This window comes from Notothenia rossii, assembly GCF_949606895.1.
Source record: "Notothenia rossii genome assembly, chromosome: 1".
Lineage (NCBI taxonomy): Eukaryota > Metazoa > Chordata > Actinopteri > Perciformes > Nototheniidae > Notothenia > Notothenia rossii.
In genome coordinates this window covers 30,745,262-30,763,406 of record NC_136912.1, presented here as the reverse complement: position 1 = coordinate 30,763,406, position 18,145 = coordinate 30,745,262, and the positions used below count along the sequence as shown (strand labels likewise).

The following is an 18,145-nucleotide window of genomic DNA, read 5'->3' as shown; positions in this document are numbered from 1 at the left end:
TGCCCCTATCTGTCCCTTTACTGCAATTAAAATGTCCCTGCTGTGGGACAAACACAATATTTCTATACATTACTGTGGGGAGATGATATTTTCCATCGTACCCTTCTTTCTAATATTTGGTCTCTTCTCTGTTTATGTATGTTCCAGGCTTTTTTTGTTATTGCAGTTATCTGAATTTTGCCACAGACTGCTGACTCAACACTCCTTATTGAACACAGACTATGTAGGGGCTCAAAACTCATTTTGACATTGGGCATGTGCAAATTAATTCCATACCTGATTTGTTATGATTGTTTGTTTTTATCGTGGCCTCTATCTTGACTGCCAGGAAGGACGATTGAGAGTTTGAAATCGTCTTGGTTTTGGAGGGGAGAAACACTGAGCAGATCTGTTCTCTACTGATTGACCTTTTTAAGATTTGATTGATAGATGGACACTTATCCCTGCTGTCTTTTAATGATCTCCATGTAAAATAAATGAACTGAATAACATGGATAAATAGCTAAAAACTTCTTTAACCACAAGTCAATCACCTGAAGGAGATGGTTTTGAGGGCCCTCTCGGCCACGGCGCGGGCCTGCTCGATCTGCGTGGCCTGCAGGTGGTTGGCCATGTATTGCAGCCACAGCAGGGAGCTGTCGGGGGAGGCGAGCAGCAGGCGCTCGAAGGCGGCGGCGTCCTCGGGCCGCAGGCTGGGGTTCATCAACTCCGTCTCCCGCTGCACCAGGGCCTTCTCTGCCGCCTTCTTCTCCTGCTCCAGCTCGTGGCGAGTCTTCTTCTGGGTCTGGTGGAGGAGAACGGTGCGCCAAGAACAAAATGAGTCATGATGGTAGAACATTTTCAGGTTCAGAGATTGGAGGAGACTTCTGGAGATAATATTTAGGCTGCAAACCTATAATGATGACAGAAAGTTGTATTCCTTTTGTCGCTGCTGCCTTCCTTTGTTTCCATCAAGCCTTAAACAGACACTTCTAATGACTTCTCTTTCCTCTATATGTATTCATTACAGTTGTGATAACTTGTTTGCCTTCCAATGATATGTTGTGCCCCTCGTGTATAATCACAACAAAATAAAAACATTTCCACAAACATCAAAGAAAATAGGCCTTTGCAATAGTCAAACTCATGCAAAACTCAAAGAAAATAATAAACGACTTAGATCATATTCCTTTTTTTACTTTGTGTAGTATGCAAAACGACATACTAAAAACTGTGGCATCTTTCACACGTTGCCTATCTCTGTGTCTCTTAAGAGGCTGGGTCTGTGGGATATGTAGTTTTTTTAGGCCCTTTTTACAAAACAAAAGACTGGCTCCAACACCTTAAATAACCAGAAGATTCTTTATGATGAGCTCACCTTGCTGCTTCCATCTTCGTCCTCTCCCTCGCTGGAGTCGCCCTCCTGCGCTACAGAGGCCGGCTTCAGGGAGCTCAGTCCCACGTCCCAGGAGAAACCTGCTGCCAGCTGCAGTCTGGACGGAGCTGCTGAGCTCTGAGCCACCTGCAGAGAGACAGAGGAGGGACATGTATTACATTTTTCTGGATGATGATATTACTGTATTGAATACTGCGCTGCATTGTATTCACTTACTTTCACAGAAACAGATTTGGTTACTTCTTCCTTATCCTCCTCTTCTCTGAAGTACACCTCCACTCCGCTGTCGTTCTCATCACTCTTTGATTGCTTTGTCTTCTTCTTCTTCTTCTTCTTTTTTGAGACGGTGGATTCTTCTGGTGTCTGGGAGATAAAAACCAAAGTCAATACACACATTAAGATTAAATATAATGTAAGAAAATAACCAGGGTAAATATTCTCAGAAAAAACTTAAAACGTATACATTTGAGAAAGAATGTTATATTTATTATCAAAGAAAACATGTTTTTTGTCAGGAAACCACATTGCTTGCATTGTATCAAGTTCAGTAAAGAAAATGGCTTTATCATTCATCCGTCTAGTACATTTTGGTTCCTGATGTACAAAATCACTAAGTTGTTTTCCTATAAATAGGCCCAATTCACACATGTCTCCTCAGAGTCCAAATGCCTTTAAAAAAGGGCCATATTTTGCTCATTTTCAGGTTCATATTAGTATTTCTGCCATTACTGTGACATGTTACCATGTTTTAATGTTCAAAAGGCTCTTTATTTCTCACATACAGTCTGCACTGATTGGTTAGCTGGCCAGCTCTTTTGGGATTGGTCAACCATTTCTTTGTTTCTTTCAAGCTGCTGAGTATTGAGAGAGTTTTGACTTGAGGCTGAGATCAGTGCAGCTTGTATTACTTCCGGCCAAAATGATAATGAGCAGGTCATAACGTATAAGTGTTTTTTTCATTACAGAGGGCAGTTAACCTCCAGCAGCTGAGAAGTAAGTCCTCTAAAGTGTGTTTACTATTTAATGTAAACAGCAGGAAGGAAGGAAGGAAGGAAGGAAAGAAGGAAGACACTTAAGTGAGAGGATTCCGAGGCCGTTGGTTACCTTTTCGCTCTCAGATGCTGCACGTTTCCTCCTGTTCGAGTCGTGCTCCTTCTTCTCCTCTCCGAGCAGACGCAGCGGCAGGCCGAGGGACTCTGGGAGGACGTCTGGCTTCCCAGTGTCCTCTGGGAGCAGAGAGAGGTGGACCAGCTCCTCCTTTGTGTCAATGCTGAGGACAAGAATAGAAAAAGAGCCCAGGATGAAAAACGATGACAGCAGTGATTCTATAATTAGCCGATACCTGAAGCTGCAAGGGGATAGACAAGGAAAGACACCCGATCAGCACTACAGCGCCACTGTCTTCCTGTTTGTCCAAACCACTGTCTAGCGTCAAGTATGATGACTTATTTCTTTCTCGAGTTATATCCAATAACAGAATGGAAATCTATGGAAATGCAGATTGCACTTTTGTAACTTTTCTTTAATAGAAAATGCAATTGTATGGGCATCAATTACAAAAATCACAAACAATTATAAACTGTGCAATTAGCCCTTTTAAAAAGGGCTAATTGGCCTATTCTCTATGTATTTTTCTCCAAACTATTTAAGAATCAGTATCTTTTTACAAAAAGGTGTATTGGATTAATGTCAATATAATATGTTTGAATATGTTTTTCTTTTGTCTGAAATGTTATATAATCTAGCCAGAAAACTGTATGTGTTTGTCGCTGTTTGTTCCCGTGCGAGTGGTGTGACATGAACCATAGTGTGGCACATAGGTTTGACCGGCACAGGGTCGCCTAACTGACACTGAACGATGGTGAGTCCAAAAGCAAAACATTGCCCAGTTCATGAAATCACATCTTTAGATAATCTGTTCCTTCCTACCTGATGACCTTGATGGTGAGCAGGCTGTTGGGGGTCAGGTGATCAGAGAGGACCTTGTGGTGGTTGACAAAGTATTTGGTGGACTGTTGAAGTTGTGCTCTTCCTGTGATGCTCGCTGACAACCTGGATGACAAACATGTAGAAGAAGATGATGCTAAATACTGAAACAACTATTGAAACGACATTTCCCAGAGACATTTGGATAATGTTGTCACCACGCAATCTATAAGAAACGTCTGTCGAGTCTGACGCAGATCAGGCTCAGTGCTGCATGAATTCCCCATTTACCTGATGAAGACCCCCTGCTCTCCCACAGACTTGACGTAGCCCCTGATGATCTGGCCTGCCGTCAGTTTGTCTAAAGATAATACCTCCGGGTCCTTCGCCGGCTTGGTCTGCTTCTGTTTGAGTCTGGAAGAGCAGAGTTACAGTTAAACAAATGCTGTGATATGATGCAACTTATTAGACACTCCAACCAAAGGTGCTCATACCTCGATGGACGTAAAGACAACTGCCACTTTCCATTTTCTTCCCCGAGAAGGAAACATCTGAGGCAAAAAGAAAGATAAATAAAGATACATTGGGGATGCTGGTAGTTTACATTGCCTTTACATGTATTACTATAAGCAGGGTTGAACATAACTGGTGCGCATGTGCGCGAGAGAGAGAGAGAGAGAGAGAGAGAGAGAGAGAGAGAGAGAGAGAGAGAGAGAGAGAGAGAGAGAGAGAGAGAGAGAGAGAGAGAGAGAGAGAGAGAGAGAGAGAGAGAGAGAGAGAGAGAGAGAGAGAGAGAGAACGCTTGCTTGCTTGATTTATTTATTTATTTGCGAGTGGCATATGAACTCAGGGCCGGCCTGTAGCACTGGCTAGATGTTTGCCTAGGGCGCCAGATCTGGGGAGGCGCTGCGCTGGTAGTTCTGGGAGGGAAAAAAACATTTTTGACCGTTGGTGCTTATCCTAATTTTCGGCCTTGATGTAACAATATTCATAATTAAGTAAATGTAACACCCTTTTCACCCCGGTTACACGTTTCATTTGCCCTGTACAATGGGCGCTGTAAGTGATGAAAATGGGGGATGTTGGCTTATCTGGCGCCCGCAGCTCACAGCCAAAGTGCGAGTGAGCGAGGGAGAGAGAGAAGGGCACACCGCCCGGTACCAGCGCTGTTGTTATTAGAATCTGGTGCTAGCTGCTTTAACGGATATAAGAAGAAGATGTGTCTACAATAATGTGGAGGGAGAGTCCTCTCCAGTCAGACTGAGAGGCTGATAACTACAGCTCAGTGAGGTAAAGGACTCTTTGAGTGTTTAGATAGTTAACTTTAGTCAAAGTTCAAACGGATTGGTTACAATTTATGTAAAACACATATTTCCAAGGCACTCCTTTATAATTATTGGGATAAACAGGTTGGAAATCATTCCAATGTATACTATAGGACCGTAACCAAAGATATCCTTTTAAACTGGAGAGATACAAAAAAAAAAAAACATAAATAAATAAATATTAAGGTAAAATAAGATATGAATGAACAACACAAATAAAATAAGTTACATTCATTTGTTATTGGCTATGGTAGGTTATTGGTTATGTTCATATAATTATTTGATTACATCCACTTGTCTAAGATGACAGAGACTTTCGACCCAAAACCAGCTGTTGACTTGTGGATGCAAGCAGCTAATCGCAGACTCAACCAGAGAGAAAGTAGGAGGCCTACATCCACAGCTACCATGTCTGACAGAGAGGAAGATAGTGAGGAGAACAGTCAGGAGAACAGTCAGGAGAAGAGTGAGGAGAAGTCAGGAGAACAGAGAGGAGAACAGTCAGGAGAACAGTGAGGAGAACAGTCAGGAGAACCGTGAGGAGAACAGTCAGGAGAACTGTGAGGAGAACAGTCAGGAGAACAGTGCGGAGAACAGTGAGGAGAACAGTGAGGAGAACCGTCAGGAGAACCGTCAGGAGAAACGTCAGGAGAACCGTCAGGAGAACCGTGAGGAGAACAGTCAGGAGAACAGTCAGGAGAACAGTCAGGAGAACAGTGAGGAGAACAGTGAGGAGAACAGTCAGGAGAACAGTCAGGAGAACAGTCAGGAGAACAGTCAGGAGAACAGTGAGGAGAACAGTCAGGAGAACCGTGAGGAGAACAGTCAGGAGAACTGTGAGGAGAACAGTCAGGAGAACAGTGAGGAGAACAGTGAGGAGAACAGTCAGGAGAACAGTCAGGAGAATAGTCAGGAGAACAGTCAGGAGAACAGTCAGGAGAACAGTCAGGAGAACAGTCAGGAGAACAGTCAGGAGAACCGTGAGGAGAACCGTGAGGAGAACAGTCAGGAGAACAGTCAGGAGAACAGTCAGGAGAACAGTCAGGAGAACAGTGAGGAGAACAGTGAGGAGAACGGTGAGGAGAACAGTCAAGAGAACAGTCAGGAGAACAGTCAGGAGAACAGTGAGGAGAACAGAGAGGAGAACAGTGAGGAGAAGAGTGAGGAGAAGAGTGAGAACAGTCAGGAGAACAGTCAGGAGAACAGTCAGGAGAACAGAGAGGAGAACAGTCAGGAGAACAGAGAGGAGAACAGTCAGGAGAAGAGTGAGGAGAAGTCAGGAGAACATTGAGGAGAACAGTCAGGAGAACAGTGAGGAGAACAGTCAGGAGAACAGTGAGAACTGTGAGGAGAACAGTCAGGAGAACAGTCAGGAGAACAGTCAGGAGAACAGTCAGGAGAACAGAGAGGAGAACAGTCAGGAGAACAGTCAGGAGAAGAGTGAGGAGAAGTCAGGAGAAAAGTGAGGAGAACAGTCAGGAGAACAGAGAGGAGAACAGTCAGGAGAACAGAGAGGAGAACAGTCAGGAGAACAGAGAGGAGAACAGTCAGGAGAAACGTGAGGAGAACAGTCAGGAGAACAGTCAGGAGAACAGTCAGGAGAACAGTCAGGAGAACAGTGAGGAGAACAGTGAGGAGAACAGTCAGGAGAACAGTGAGGAGAACAGTGAGGAGAACAGTCAGGAGAACAGTCAGGAGAACAGTCAGGAGAACAGTGAGGAGAACAGTCAGGAGAACAGTGAGGAGAACAGTGAGGAGAACAGTCAGGAGAACAGTGAGGAGAACAGTGAGGAGAACAGTCAGGAGAACAGAGAGGAGAACAGTGAGGAGAACAGTCAGGAGAACAGTGAGGAGAACAGTCAGGAGAACAGTGAGGAGAACAGTGAGGAGAACAGTCAGGAGAACAGTCAGGAGAACAGTCAGGAGAACAGTCAGGAGAACAGTGAGGAGAACAGTCAGGAGAACAGTGAGGAGAACAGTCAGGAGAACAGTCAGGAGAACAGTGAGGAGAACAGTCAGGAGAACAGTCAGGAGAACAGTGAGGAGAACAGTCAGGAGAACAGTGAGGAGAACAGTCAGGAGAACAGTGAGGAGAACAGTGAGGAGAACAGTGAGGAGAACAGTCAGGAGAACAGTCAGGAGAACAGTAAGGAGGGTAGTGATGACAGCTTGTAGGATTACTGGTCGTGCTAATGTTGTCTTGTGTTCACCTCTGCATGTGTGTTCTAGGGGTTTCACCAACTAATCGACTAGTCGACTACCTTTACCACTAGTCGGCGCTGTAGGCCCTAGTCAACTAGTCGTGAAAAAAATGGAGGTAAACGAGGTGCTGCAAAATGCTCCAAAACAAGTCCGACATTCTTATGTATGGCAGTACTTCAACGAAGATGTAACCAACTCCACAGTGAAGTATCAGTTGTGTACAGCTGTACTGAAGTACAATACAAATGCATCTGCTATGAGCAACCATCTGAAGATGAGACACCCGCTGCCGACAGCTAGCACTAGCAGTAATGCTAGCACCCGTGAGCAACGGACCGGCGTCAGCACTGAACAGAGGCAAACGAACAGCAAGAAAACACGGGTCAACAGTGATGCGGATGATGAGCTACGGGATTACTGGCAGCGGACACCGCATATCCCCACAATGGATAATCCACTGGAGTGGTGGGCAGAAAACGTGCACCGCTTTCCCCGCTTTCGAGGAGCTACCTGGCTATTCCAGCCACAAGCACCCCGAGTGAGAGGGTTTTTTCCCTGGCAGGCAACACTGTCACCCGAAAGCGGTCAAGCCTCCTTCCCTCACATGTCGATGCGTTGGTGTTCAAACCAAAAATATGGAAAGGTGGACGTTATCGTGGAGGACAGCGAATAAAGTGTTGCGCAATGCGCTGTTGCGCACTGGATTTACGTGGCATTTATGTAAACAAGAGTTTTTTGCTGTCGATTTTGGCAGTAAAGATTCTAATAGTTCATTTTGATTAGGCTAAATTAAACTTAACGTTGTTTCCTTTAGGGTTACACAGACACATGAAGAAAATACAAACAAATATTAATAATCACTTTTGAAAACAATGTTTACATGCAATATACCACGAAAGGCACCAACAATAAAAAGATAAATCGGGAGAAAAACTAAACCCAGCAATTAACAAAGCTGCAAAACAACAGAACAAGACTTAAAAGTGCATAGGGAGTGATTCACATAAAAACCTGTTGATAGAAATCTACATTTCATAGATTGATTTGGTTTTGCGCCACAGTACAGGTCCACTAATACAATAGTATATATACAATTTTACCATGTCTATGTAAAAGGCCTATAAGATTTAGAAAAAATATAAAATTGCTATTTTATAGACTGATATTGTCAATTTGGACACGATGAGAATGAATGAGAATGACTGACAATATCAGTAAAACATATTAAAATGATAAGTGTGATTTTTTTTCAGGACTTCTGGAGTGGGGACGCAATATTATTTGATGAAAAAAAAAATGTTCATTAACATTGTTGTTCTATAATTAATGTATTTATCACTAGTGTTTCATATATATTTTCTATGCATGTTAAACATTTTTTGGAACAAATATTCAACAGGCTCTTCCTCGGCTGCCTCCACTGACCTGAGCAGCTGGTCCTTGCTGAATCCGTCCAGAGGGTTCGGCCTGTAGGCGTCGGCCAGGTCGGTGACAGCCACGGCCCCCTTGCCGCCGAACGGCAGTTTGACCAGGAGGCCGACGGTCGGAAGGATGTTGGTCACCATCCCCATAGCAACACTGTGTTTCTCCAGCTTGTGGACACCTGGAATGGTAAACGGAAAGCAATTAGAAGCGCTTTTCCAGTCTGTGTTCACATACAATTCAACATTCATACACAGTCAAACTGAGGCAGAGGCTGCTGTACAAGGTAAACTAACTTTCATACACTGTTGCATCCGGAGTCATTTGGGGTTAAGCATGTTGTCCAAGGGATAATTTGACATGGACGACCGCTGCATCTCCAGAGCCACAGAATCTAATTAATTGTCGTCTCTTGATTTGAATAAACATCTGAGAGATTCAGATGACTAATCTACAGATCATAGGGTCAGCACTTTGAGCCCCAGCCCCTGCATTCAGCTTGTTGATAAGTCCTTGGTCAAAATACCTCAACTCCAAATGGCTCCCGCAGGCATATTAAAGTGTATGCAAGTCAGGTAAGTAAATAGCATGTGATTTAATGCAATAGGAACATAATGATAATGAGCTTCTCCTACCCGTGAGTGACAGCATTAAGCGTTGAGGTTTGGAGCTCACTTCCACCACTTTGGCGTTCACAGCTTGACCCAGCTTGTAGAGTTTTTCTGGGTGGCTGGCGTCCTGAAAATAAGTTTAAACAAATCACAGCAGTTACAAATGATGTTTTATTTATTCTCATTTTCTCCTAAGCTGTTATAATAATAGTACAAATAAATCGGACATGGACCAATTGATAGGAAAAACATACTGTTGGATTGGTGATCATGGCCAGCAGTTCAACTGTCCCGGTAACAGAAGGATCAGTGGTGACCTCCAGAGTCTTCCTCTCTGGAACAAACTGGGGACAAAAACATTAATACACTGCAGATCAGGAGAGCAGTTGTTTCTCTTTTCAAATCATTTATGATGAATGAAGAACTGCAAGAAAGAAAGAAAAGCAAGACGTTATGATTTTCCAGACTTACCTTTGACACAAAGCATTGAATTTGTTCCCCGACCTTATAGCCGTTTAGTTTTTCTTTTGTTGGAACTGCTTTGAAATCTGCGGTCTCATCCAGTTTGCTGTAAAAAAGAAAAAGCACAAATAAGAAACTGACGAATAAAAAAAAAGAGAGTAAAAGATAAAGAATACAAACGCTGACACATCCAAACACCACAGGGTTCTATTTCTGTAATGAGCATTTTATGATCTGTATAATATTTGATTAAAACAGAAGGAAACAGATATACACATCACAACGACTGGTTTTAAATTGAGAATACTGTTCATTTACTACTTTGGGAATAAATGATATTCAGGTAATAGTGCAGTATGATTACCTGGGTATGAGAGTGAGCTCAGGGATGGTGAATGTAAACTTGGGATGGGAGAAGGGCAAGAATCTGAAGAAACAGAAAAGGTGAGTTCAATACAGTTTAAATAACACATCATGGTCATGGCGCTACAACTATAAATGGAATTCTACTGACTAAATAAAATCATTTTGTTTGCTACAGACCGTCACATAAAAAGAATAGAATAAACACATAACTTTTATTTTTTCAATGGGATAATGTAAATAGCAATTCAAAAAGTTATCCTTCCCTTTGATTCTGTGAATATTACTATTGCAATATCAGTCAAAATAATGTCAATTCAAGTGTTTTTAAATGTTTAATTGTGAAGCCCTAGTAAAGGCAAATACTGACAACTAGGACATTTAGGAAAATCATTGCTTAACTGTCATGCAGCCTTTAAAACTAGGAAAATACACTTATTTTATATTAGAATATCAGAAGAGAAAGACAATATAAAGGATCATATCACAACATTGATATAATATCTATGTACTCCACAGCCCGGTGTCATAATAAATGTATGTAAAGTGAACCCTTCGGCAGTGTGTACCTCTGACTGGAGGCTTCCCGTCCTCCGATGACCCTGCCGGTGACCTCGCTGCCGACTTTAACGGAGGATGTGGGGAAGGACCCCTCACGCACATCTGCGACCTCCCCCACCTCGGACACGTGCACGCTGCCCGTGCTCCCGTCCTCCAATGTGACCATGATGGAGGTGGGCTTCACCTTCTTCACTTTGCCCCGCACGATGTCCCCGAAGCGATGGCCCTTGGTGCTCGTCAGGTTTTCTGAGACGGTGCGCTGCCGGTTGGGTGCGCTGCGCGCCCAGGACACCAGGGGGAGACCCTGCAGCGCCTCACAGCTGGCTTCTATCACCTCAGCTGCCAGACACATGCCTGCTTTCAGCCTCTCCGAGTCAGTCAGGAAGACCTCATTCAGGTGCCTGCTGGTCTGGATCACCGTCAGCTGGGCCGTGTCCTCCAGGGAGATGACGGCGAAGTCTTTGTCCACGTGCTGCACCATCACCGTGTACTTTGTTCCTTCAGTTAACTATGGAAACACGCATACAAATACACAAAGTCAAAAACTACAGGAAATGGTTATGTTCTGACATCTACAAAGACCATAGACAAAGATTGATCAGGCTGCTCCAAAGAAAGCAGTGTTGGGAAATTTGGATTTAATCAAAATATCCAAAGTAAAGTCATGTGTTAGTTTCATTTTAATACGAATAAATAATAATAATAATTTCTTTAGATACAAGTCACAAATTCATCTGTTTTAGGCAAATGTATGACTTACATGATCCCAGTAATCAAGTTTTTTTATATTAAATTGTAACAGTTTATCTTAAATTATCAGTTTTTTTAAAATCAAATAATAATAACTAACTAATATGCTTTAGTTCTAAAACAACAAAAGTAATACTCACAGATTTCTTCTTTGCCACCAGCTTGGGGAGGACAGACACATGGACCTGTCCGGACAGGATGTCAACATGGAGGACCACCGCAGTGGCTTTCTGTCCTGGGCTCAGATTAGCACCTGAAACATGATCTTGTTACATTTACAGATTTTGGCCAAAATAAATAAATCAACAATCTTCTAAAAGTATCAATGCTATATGTGACCCGCTCTATCGAAATCAAACGGAAGTCGCAACGGCTCATTTAAAAATAAACGTGGATTTGCGTAAACATTTTTCGGGGTTCGGGTGTTTTGTTTGATTTTAAACGAACAAAGTCTTGGCTTTCAGAATATGAAACTTTTATTTCCAAACTCACACGATAAATACATTCTTTAAGCTTGTAAAGGGAAGATGACAGGCAATCTGCTCTTCCGCAGAGCCGCCCCCCCTCCCTCCGGCTGACATTATGAATGTAAGCGTAGAGTAATCATAAATAACACGGCAGGGTCCGTTACAGCTTGTTTTCATCTGATTTCAATTAAACAAGGTCTTGCCTTTCAGAATATTAAACTTGTTTCGGCAAATTCAGATGATAAATAGAACTTTGAAGCTTGTAACGGCATCCCCCCCCCCCCCCAGACCAGTAATCCAAACGAAAATATCTTCCCTCCGATCAGATCGATGGATTCCAGAGAAGAGAAAAAATTTGAAGGCCTTTTTCTCAAAATGATGACTCGGTGACAGTCATTATATAATGTGACATATTTCGCTTAATATTTGGAGTACAAAAACAATCCTGATATCATTAGAAAGCTAGGAATCTCCTCTTTCCAGCAGTGTATACAACTCAAAATGTGTCTTCGGGTCAATGCGACTGATTTCGATAGAGCAGGTCACATATGTGAATTAGTTTAACTCATAGGGAGTGAGGGCCACAAGGGGAAACTCTGCAGCTCTGAAAAAATACCTGAGCAAGACAAGACCAATGAAAAATGCATTTGAATTATGAGTGTTTTTTTGTATTGAACCCACACCAGATAGCCTTGGCTGTATTAATGCTGTCCATTTAGGTTTTCATTTGCCTCTTGCAAGCCCTCCAACTTTATGAAAGTGGCTTCTTTTAAGACAATGATCATGTATTTCCTATTTTCCTGTCATCTCTTGCTCTCTCTATAAACAGTGTAAAGTCAACCTAAAATACTTTAATTTTATAAGAATAAAAATGTAGGTTCAATAATGCAGTGGTGTCTTTTAACACATCATTTAGTTTGATGCAATCCTAACTTAAAAAAAACTTAATAACAGTCTTTTTCTATTCTGCATGTCAGGACACTTAAAGAACGATATGTGATGCCAAAGAATCGTGACAGAGGAGTTAAATATTCAAACATTTCAAATAGTTCCTGGTGAAACACATACCCATGACATGGTGCTTGGTGGCCAGTATGGTGGCACGGGTCAAATCATCAGACTTAAATGTGGCGCCGCTTTCCTTGGAGCTAGTATCTACAGTCAGCTTCAGCTTCTCCCCCACAGCCAGAGCAGACAGCTGCTGGTGGAGATCACTGTTCTCTGAGAGGGAAACGGACACCACAAGAGGTTGGACGCAGTAGACAAACTTTCAATTACAAATTAAAAAAGGGATGAATTCTTACCTCTGCTAGCCAACCTTCCAGACACAGCTTTTCTCTCCTGCACGCCGTTGAAGAGTCTGGTCTCTGCATCGCCGTCCGGAGAGATGACCTCTGACATCTTCAGCGTGACCAGGAAGCGCCGTTTCTCCTCATCCAGGTTGGTCACTTTGGCGAGGACCGTCTGGCCCAGCTGGAAGGCAGACACCGTATCGCTGAGGAACTTGTTGGTCATGGCCTGAAAGAAAGAATAAATAAATAAATAAAAGTATTTCAGTGGGGAAATATGACGAAATAAATGATTGACCTAGGGAAAGGCGTATCGAACTGAATATCCGAGATTCATGGGTTACTTAACATTAAATAACTTTGATATTCCCCAGGACTTAAGTGGTAAATCTACAAGATAATGACTTCTTTGAGAGAATAAAGTCAATCATTTGCAAGAAAAAAAATACTATTCTCTGAGATTAAATGTAATATCAAATTTGTTCTCATTGCTTGACAGTAAATCTGATTGCAAAGTATAATCAGAGTATAATCCATCGCAGGAATAATAAGCGGCAAAGCAAAGACGTTTATCTAACCATTGCAAATAAAAAATGTAATTAAGTGATGTAAAAAAAGCATACATTTATCCAATTTCTGTTCTGATTTTTCACACAAATTACTTTATTACATAGGAATATTCTGTATTTTTCTTGTAATGTTCGACCTTTATTCTCGCAAATGTACTTCTTTAAACCTGCACATTTGAGATTGTTCTGTGAATATTAAACCCCTCTCTTACTGTTTTTTGTGATCTCTCTCTCTTTTTTTTTTTTTTTTTTTTTTTAAATCTACTCTGGGCTTAACATGAGATAGTTGGAAAGACAGTAAAAGCATTTTTCCGTCTAGAAACCCTTTACTCACCGACTTGGGTGCGAGCCCAAAGAGGCCGTAAGGGAACTCCACGAAGACGCCGTACGACATGATGTTCTTGATCCAACCGACCAGCTGCATTCCTACTGTGATCTCAGAGAAGTCCTTGGCCACCACGCCTTCCTCCAGAGACCATCGCACTGTTGGCTTCTTGCTGACGATCTTTAAAGAGGAGCAGCTCAGGAAAACTGGGAAGATGTTCCTTTCTTACCAAAGGGTAGCAACACCTTTCACACTGTACAGAACCAATCACACAAACTCTACTTTGTGATGTTTTGACAGAAAGGATACAACATGCTCTTTGGTCTTGCTGGAGCAGACGATGTTTGAGATGTTGTCTCCCTCCTGCAGGCTCTCCCACAGCAGAGGGCAGTTGGACATGTGATCGGAAAGGTGCATTGTGGGTAGCATGGCACGGTTTTCGTCAGGGAGGATGGCGACCTCCAGACCGTTGACTAACTTTTTCAGCACCTTGGCCTCCAGTTTCTACATCATACAAGTACACAGGTTGAGGACAACATTTGATAAGATAAGATTTTAAAAACCCAGAGAGACAAGGTCTTGGACTCACCGTCCCCACCTCACAGTCAAACTGGGGCTGGGGGGCTTCCTCTTTGTCTCCCTCCACTGCCGCCTTAAAGGACAGCGCCATCTTCTCCTTAGCGGGGTCACAATTGAGAACTTTAGCCTTTAACACCTGGGAAATCAATGGGAAACAAAAAAAGGAAATGAGTAATTGACAGCCAAAGGTTGGTTAACACTTAGATGCATTGATTTTGAAAATGTGGCCAATTTCATTTATTTTTTAAGTCTGACCTACAGATTCCGACTCTCTTATTTTTTCTAAGAACTACAACTGCCAGCCCACATTTTTCTCATTTAAATTGGAGATTTAACAGTATGTTCACAAACATTGACTTTAAAAATGTTTAAATGAAAATCTCAAACTGTATTCAGTTACAGACATCTTTCTAAACTAAACAGATCTTCTAATTAAATGTTTCAACTTACTTGACAAATAAAATCAAACTGAAAATAATGTGCAGTATATCCCACTCTGGCATTTATAAACCTAATATCATTTATATCAAATATGTATCCCGTGAGCCTGGGCCAATATAATGAAGATTTAAGGATTCCATCTGGTGGTGAAAAAGAAAATCTATACTAAATCAAACGCTAACTAAAATAAAAATTGTTTTGATGGGCTCTAAATTTGTATTCACTTCCTGTTTGTGTGGCTGTGACGTTATGGTCTGTACCGCTATGTGCGTGACAACAAGCCAAAATGCCAAAAGCAACCGGCAAAAAAAGAGGATAATTCATAATGGTTCCAACATGCTGAACAAAAGACAGAGAAAAGTTGGCGGATCATTTTGACCGAGATAATCCTCCTCACCTGCCCCACGTAGAAGACCTCCTGCGGGTTGACGATGGGCTCCGAGCTGAGCTCGTTGGTCGGCACCAGGCCCTTCACGTTGTTGTAGAAACGCATGATGCAGCCAAAGTCTTTGATGCAGACGATGTAGCCGTGGGAGACGCGGCCGGGACGTGCATCGCTGAAGCTGAGGAACAGCGGCAGGGGACTTTCCACCAGGGCCTTCTTCCTGGTCAGGCACAGCTTCTTATTCTCTGCGTCCACGGAGAGCACCTGGAGGAACATCATCACACAAACACAGCAGAATAAAACAAATATTCAAAATGACAGGTGAATCTGTAGGTTAGAGAATTTCTCTTTTGGATTCTTCACTGACCCGACATTTGATCTTCATGCCCTCTATGTACTTCTTCTCTGGGTTCTTCAGCAGGATGTCGGACAGGTGTGTGCGGGGCACCAGGCCTTTGATGTGGTCAGACACATTCACCATCATGCCGTGAGGCAGCAGGACTGACACCGTGCCCTGAGAGGGGGAGACGGGGGACAAAGTGAGAGACAATAAACACAGCGAGTCCAGAATGAGTTATGAATAAATTGTTCATAAGTGAAAATATATTTTTCAAAAATATATTGTTACCAAGCATAAACTTCCTCACTAAATTGATTTAAAATGTTCCAGATAACTACACCAGGCACAAAATACAAAATCATTTCTGCCTCAAGAATTTGATAGAAAAATAGTATGTATTTAAGAAATGTGACTACTGTATATAAAAACAAATTGTCTTATTGAAAAGACTAGTATGGAATCCATTTCTGCCAGTAAAATAAAATAAATGACTTCGTATTGCACAATAATGAGAAACCTATCTATAGAAACTGGGTTATTATAACGAGAAGGTTTGTCATTATAATGACTTATAGGATTTTTTTTTTCAACACCTGACTTGCTATTTTTAACTGGAGAAAAAAAATATCCAGGGAATAATTATTTCCTCTCTTGTCTAGGCAACCTCAGAGTAATGACAGTACTACAGAAAGCTGCTGGTCACCACTATAGGCAAATAAACTCATTTCTCAAAATGTTAAACAATTACTAATACTACATCACTATCTGAAATTACAAGTCATTTAATTCCACATTCTGATTGGATTGGATTATTTTATGGTGCAAAGAGAAATAGTTTTATGCACAAATGTCAAAAAATGTGTTCCTTTCCTAATACCTAAAAACCCACAGATTTGACTAAATTCATTAGTGGTATTAGGCATCCTGTCAGTGCACACAAATATAGGATTTATAATATATCATACTAAAACTAGCTATAATAGATTATACATCATATTGCATGATTTTATCGTCCCTGTCCTGCAGGAATCTTTAAAAAACGAGTGTTTTAATTTGTTCTCACCTCTACAACCTGTCCGGCCTGAAGATCATGATATCTGAAGAAATGCTTTGAAATCACACTCCTGAAAACAGGACAGAAAAAGGTTAGTCAACATATCAAATAAGAGTTGGGAAGTTGTTGTCAACTACACAATATCACTCAAATGAGGTAACACTTACTTTCGCAGACTAGCAAAGTGAATTTGGTCCATGGGGCTGAAGTCCATGATCCTGCAGATGTGCTCAGTCCTGGCCAGCACTCGGTTTTCATTGGACAGCTCGCTAGACTCCTTAACATGGTTCCTCTGTGATGAAGGATACATTTAAAAAAGGACCCTTATAATGCTTATTTTCTGATTCATACATGTATTTTAACTTTTTTATAATCATGTTTATATACTTTACTCTTCAAAAAACACATTAGTTTTAGGAATCTACATGTATTCACCATCCGTCTCAAACGCTCTGTTTTAATGCCTGTCTCTTTAAGACCTGAAGATGCTTAGACTGCTCTGATTGGTCAGCGATACAGGGTCTTTCAAATCAAGTATCAATGCACCATCAGCAGACAGTGTAGCTGCGCTTTCTACATGTATAACATCGTAGTTGGGACATCACAACTATACCTAGTTCCTAACGGTATGTTTGAAGACAGTTTTTAAATATGTGCCATTTTCATTTACTTGTGGACCAAGCAATGTGTTACTTTCACAGTATTTATGTTCCACTTAACCATTATAATAATAATAATAATAATACATATAATCTCACTATTTACATTATGGAGCCTTTAAGTTATTAACCCAATGCTGAGTCAGAATTTTTTTACAGAGAGTATTTATTCTACTTAAGACTAAAATTTGCTTAAAATATTTAAAAAGCGTCCCCCTGACTCACATGTACGAAGGCCATCGTGTTGTCAGGCAGTTCCAACAAGGCTCCAGACATGTGGTGCATGGCGGTCATCTTGCAGTCCTTCACAACCTCTCCGATGCGGTCTCCTCCAGCAGGAGAGACGTTGATTGAGGACCCGGGCTGAGTGAGGAAGGTGCGCAGGCTCAGGCCCACCAGACGGGTGGAGGGATCCACATACAGCACACAGGCTCGCACCTGGTGGATTAATGCAAAACAGGCGGCCATGTTTATACTTGAATATAAGCAGATGTAAAACCATTAATAATTCAAATGTTTATTATTTATATCTATAATGTAGAAGCCAACAGGATCAATGTTCAATGTCAGTCTTACCTGGGTGCCCTCGGTGTAGCTGTCTGTCTGTTCTGGCTCCATGTGGAGAAAGTCCACCTGGCCAGTGAAGGAGGACAGGAAGTCCAGGAGCAGACCATGTTTGGTCACCTGCAATACAAACAAAAATACTTTATACAAATGAAGCAATGCTACTGCTGAAGATGTGAAATTGACTGTAAGAGCATATCAGTCACAGAAACTGTTTTCCTCGGAGAGAAGATGTATTCATTACCAAAATAAAAGCTTTCTCTACCTTTTTGATGGTGGCTTTGACCAGAAGTCCAGGCAGCAGGTTAGTGAGGTTCCAGCCTTGTTCGGATTCAGCACAGGCCTGGGTCGGGGTGCTCAAAGAAAGGCGGATCATGCGCCCATCGTTTTTTACTTCGTCCACTCCACAAGTGACGTTCTGACCCACTTTCAGCTCTGGAGAGACAAGAACAAACGCTTTAGACATTAATCCATGA

The 18,145-nt window shown here is 41.9% G+C and overlaps 1 protein-coding gene and 1 long non-coding RNA gene across 2 annotated transcripts in view; one reads left to right on the top strand and one right to left on the bottom strand.

Annotated features, from left to right (window-relative positions):
- pdcd11 (programmed cell death 11) overlaps positions 1-18,100 on the bottom strand; it is a 27,779-nt gene extending 9,679 nt beyond the window's left edge. The window contains exons 1-26 of the mRNA XM_079667506.1: positions 17,935-18,100; positions 17,682-17,789; positions 17,331-17,543; positions 16,614-16,738; positions 16,456-16,516; positions 15,420-15,566; positions 15,065-15,316; positions 14,237-14,362; positions 13,957-14,151; positions 13,657-13,827; positions 12,769-12,982; positions 12,533-12,685; positions 11,138-11,250; positions 10,256-10,755; positions 9,688-9,750; positions 9,333-9,429; positions 9,116-9,205; positions 8,886-8,988; positions 8,254-8,431; positions 3,796-3,852; positions 3,593-3,715; positions 3,305-3,427; positions 2,480-2,645; positions 1,592-1,738; positions 1,358-1,501; positions 534-784 (exon numbers count right to left, since the gene is read on the bottom strand). Coding sequence (XP_079523632.1) covers positions 534-784; positions 1,358-1,501; positions 1,592-1,738; positions 2,480-2,645; positions 3,305-3,427; positions 3,593-3,715; positions 3,796-3,852; positions 8,254-8,431; positions 8,886-8,988; positions 9,116-9,205; positions 9,333-9,429; positions 9,688-9,750; positions 10,256-10,755; positions 11,138-11,250; positions 12,533-12,685; positions 12,769-12,982; positions 13,657-13,827; positions 13,957-14,151; positions 14,237-14,362; positions 15,065-15,316; positions 15,420-15,566; positions 16,456-16,516; positions 16,614-16,738; positions 17,331-17,543; positions 17,682-17,789; positions 17,935-18,045 — 4,031 coding nt within the window. The 5' untranslated portion in view covers positions 18,046-18,100. The remainder of the gene's footprint in view (positions 1-533; positions 785-1,357; positions 1,502-1,591; positions 1,739-2,479; positions 2,646-3,304; positions 3,428-3,592; positions 3,716-3,795; positions 3,853-8,253; positions 8,432-8,885; positions 8,989-9,115; positions 9,206-9,332; positions 9,430-9,687; positions 9,751-10,255; positions 10,756-11,137; positions 11,251-12,532; positions 12,686-12,768; positions 12,983-13,656; positions 13,828-13,956; positions 14,152-14,236; positions 14,363-15,064; positions 15,317-15,419; positions 15,567-16,455; positions 16,517-16,613; positions 16,739-17,330; positions 17,544-17,681; positions 17,790-17,934) is intronic.
- Positions 4,113-8,389, top strand: LOC307031044. The gene is made up of 2 exons (XR_013805857.1): positions 4,113-4,591; positions 8,228-8,389. It is a non-coding gene; the product is annotated as an uncharacterized lncRNA (long non-coding RNA).
- Positions 18,101-18,145: the final 45 nt, after the last annotated feature.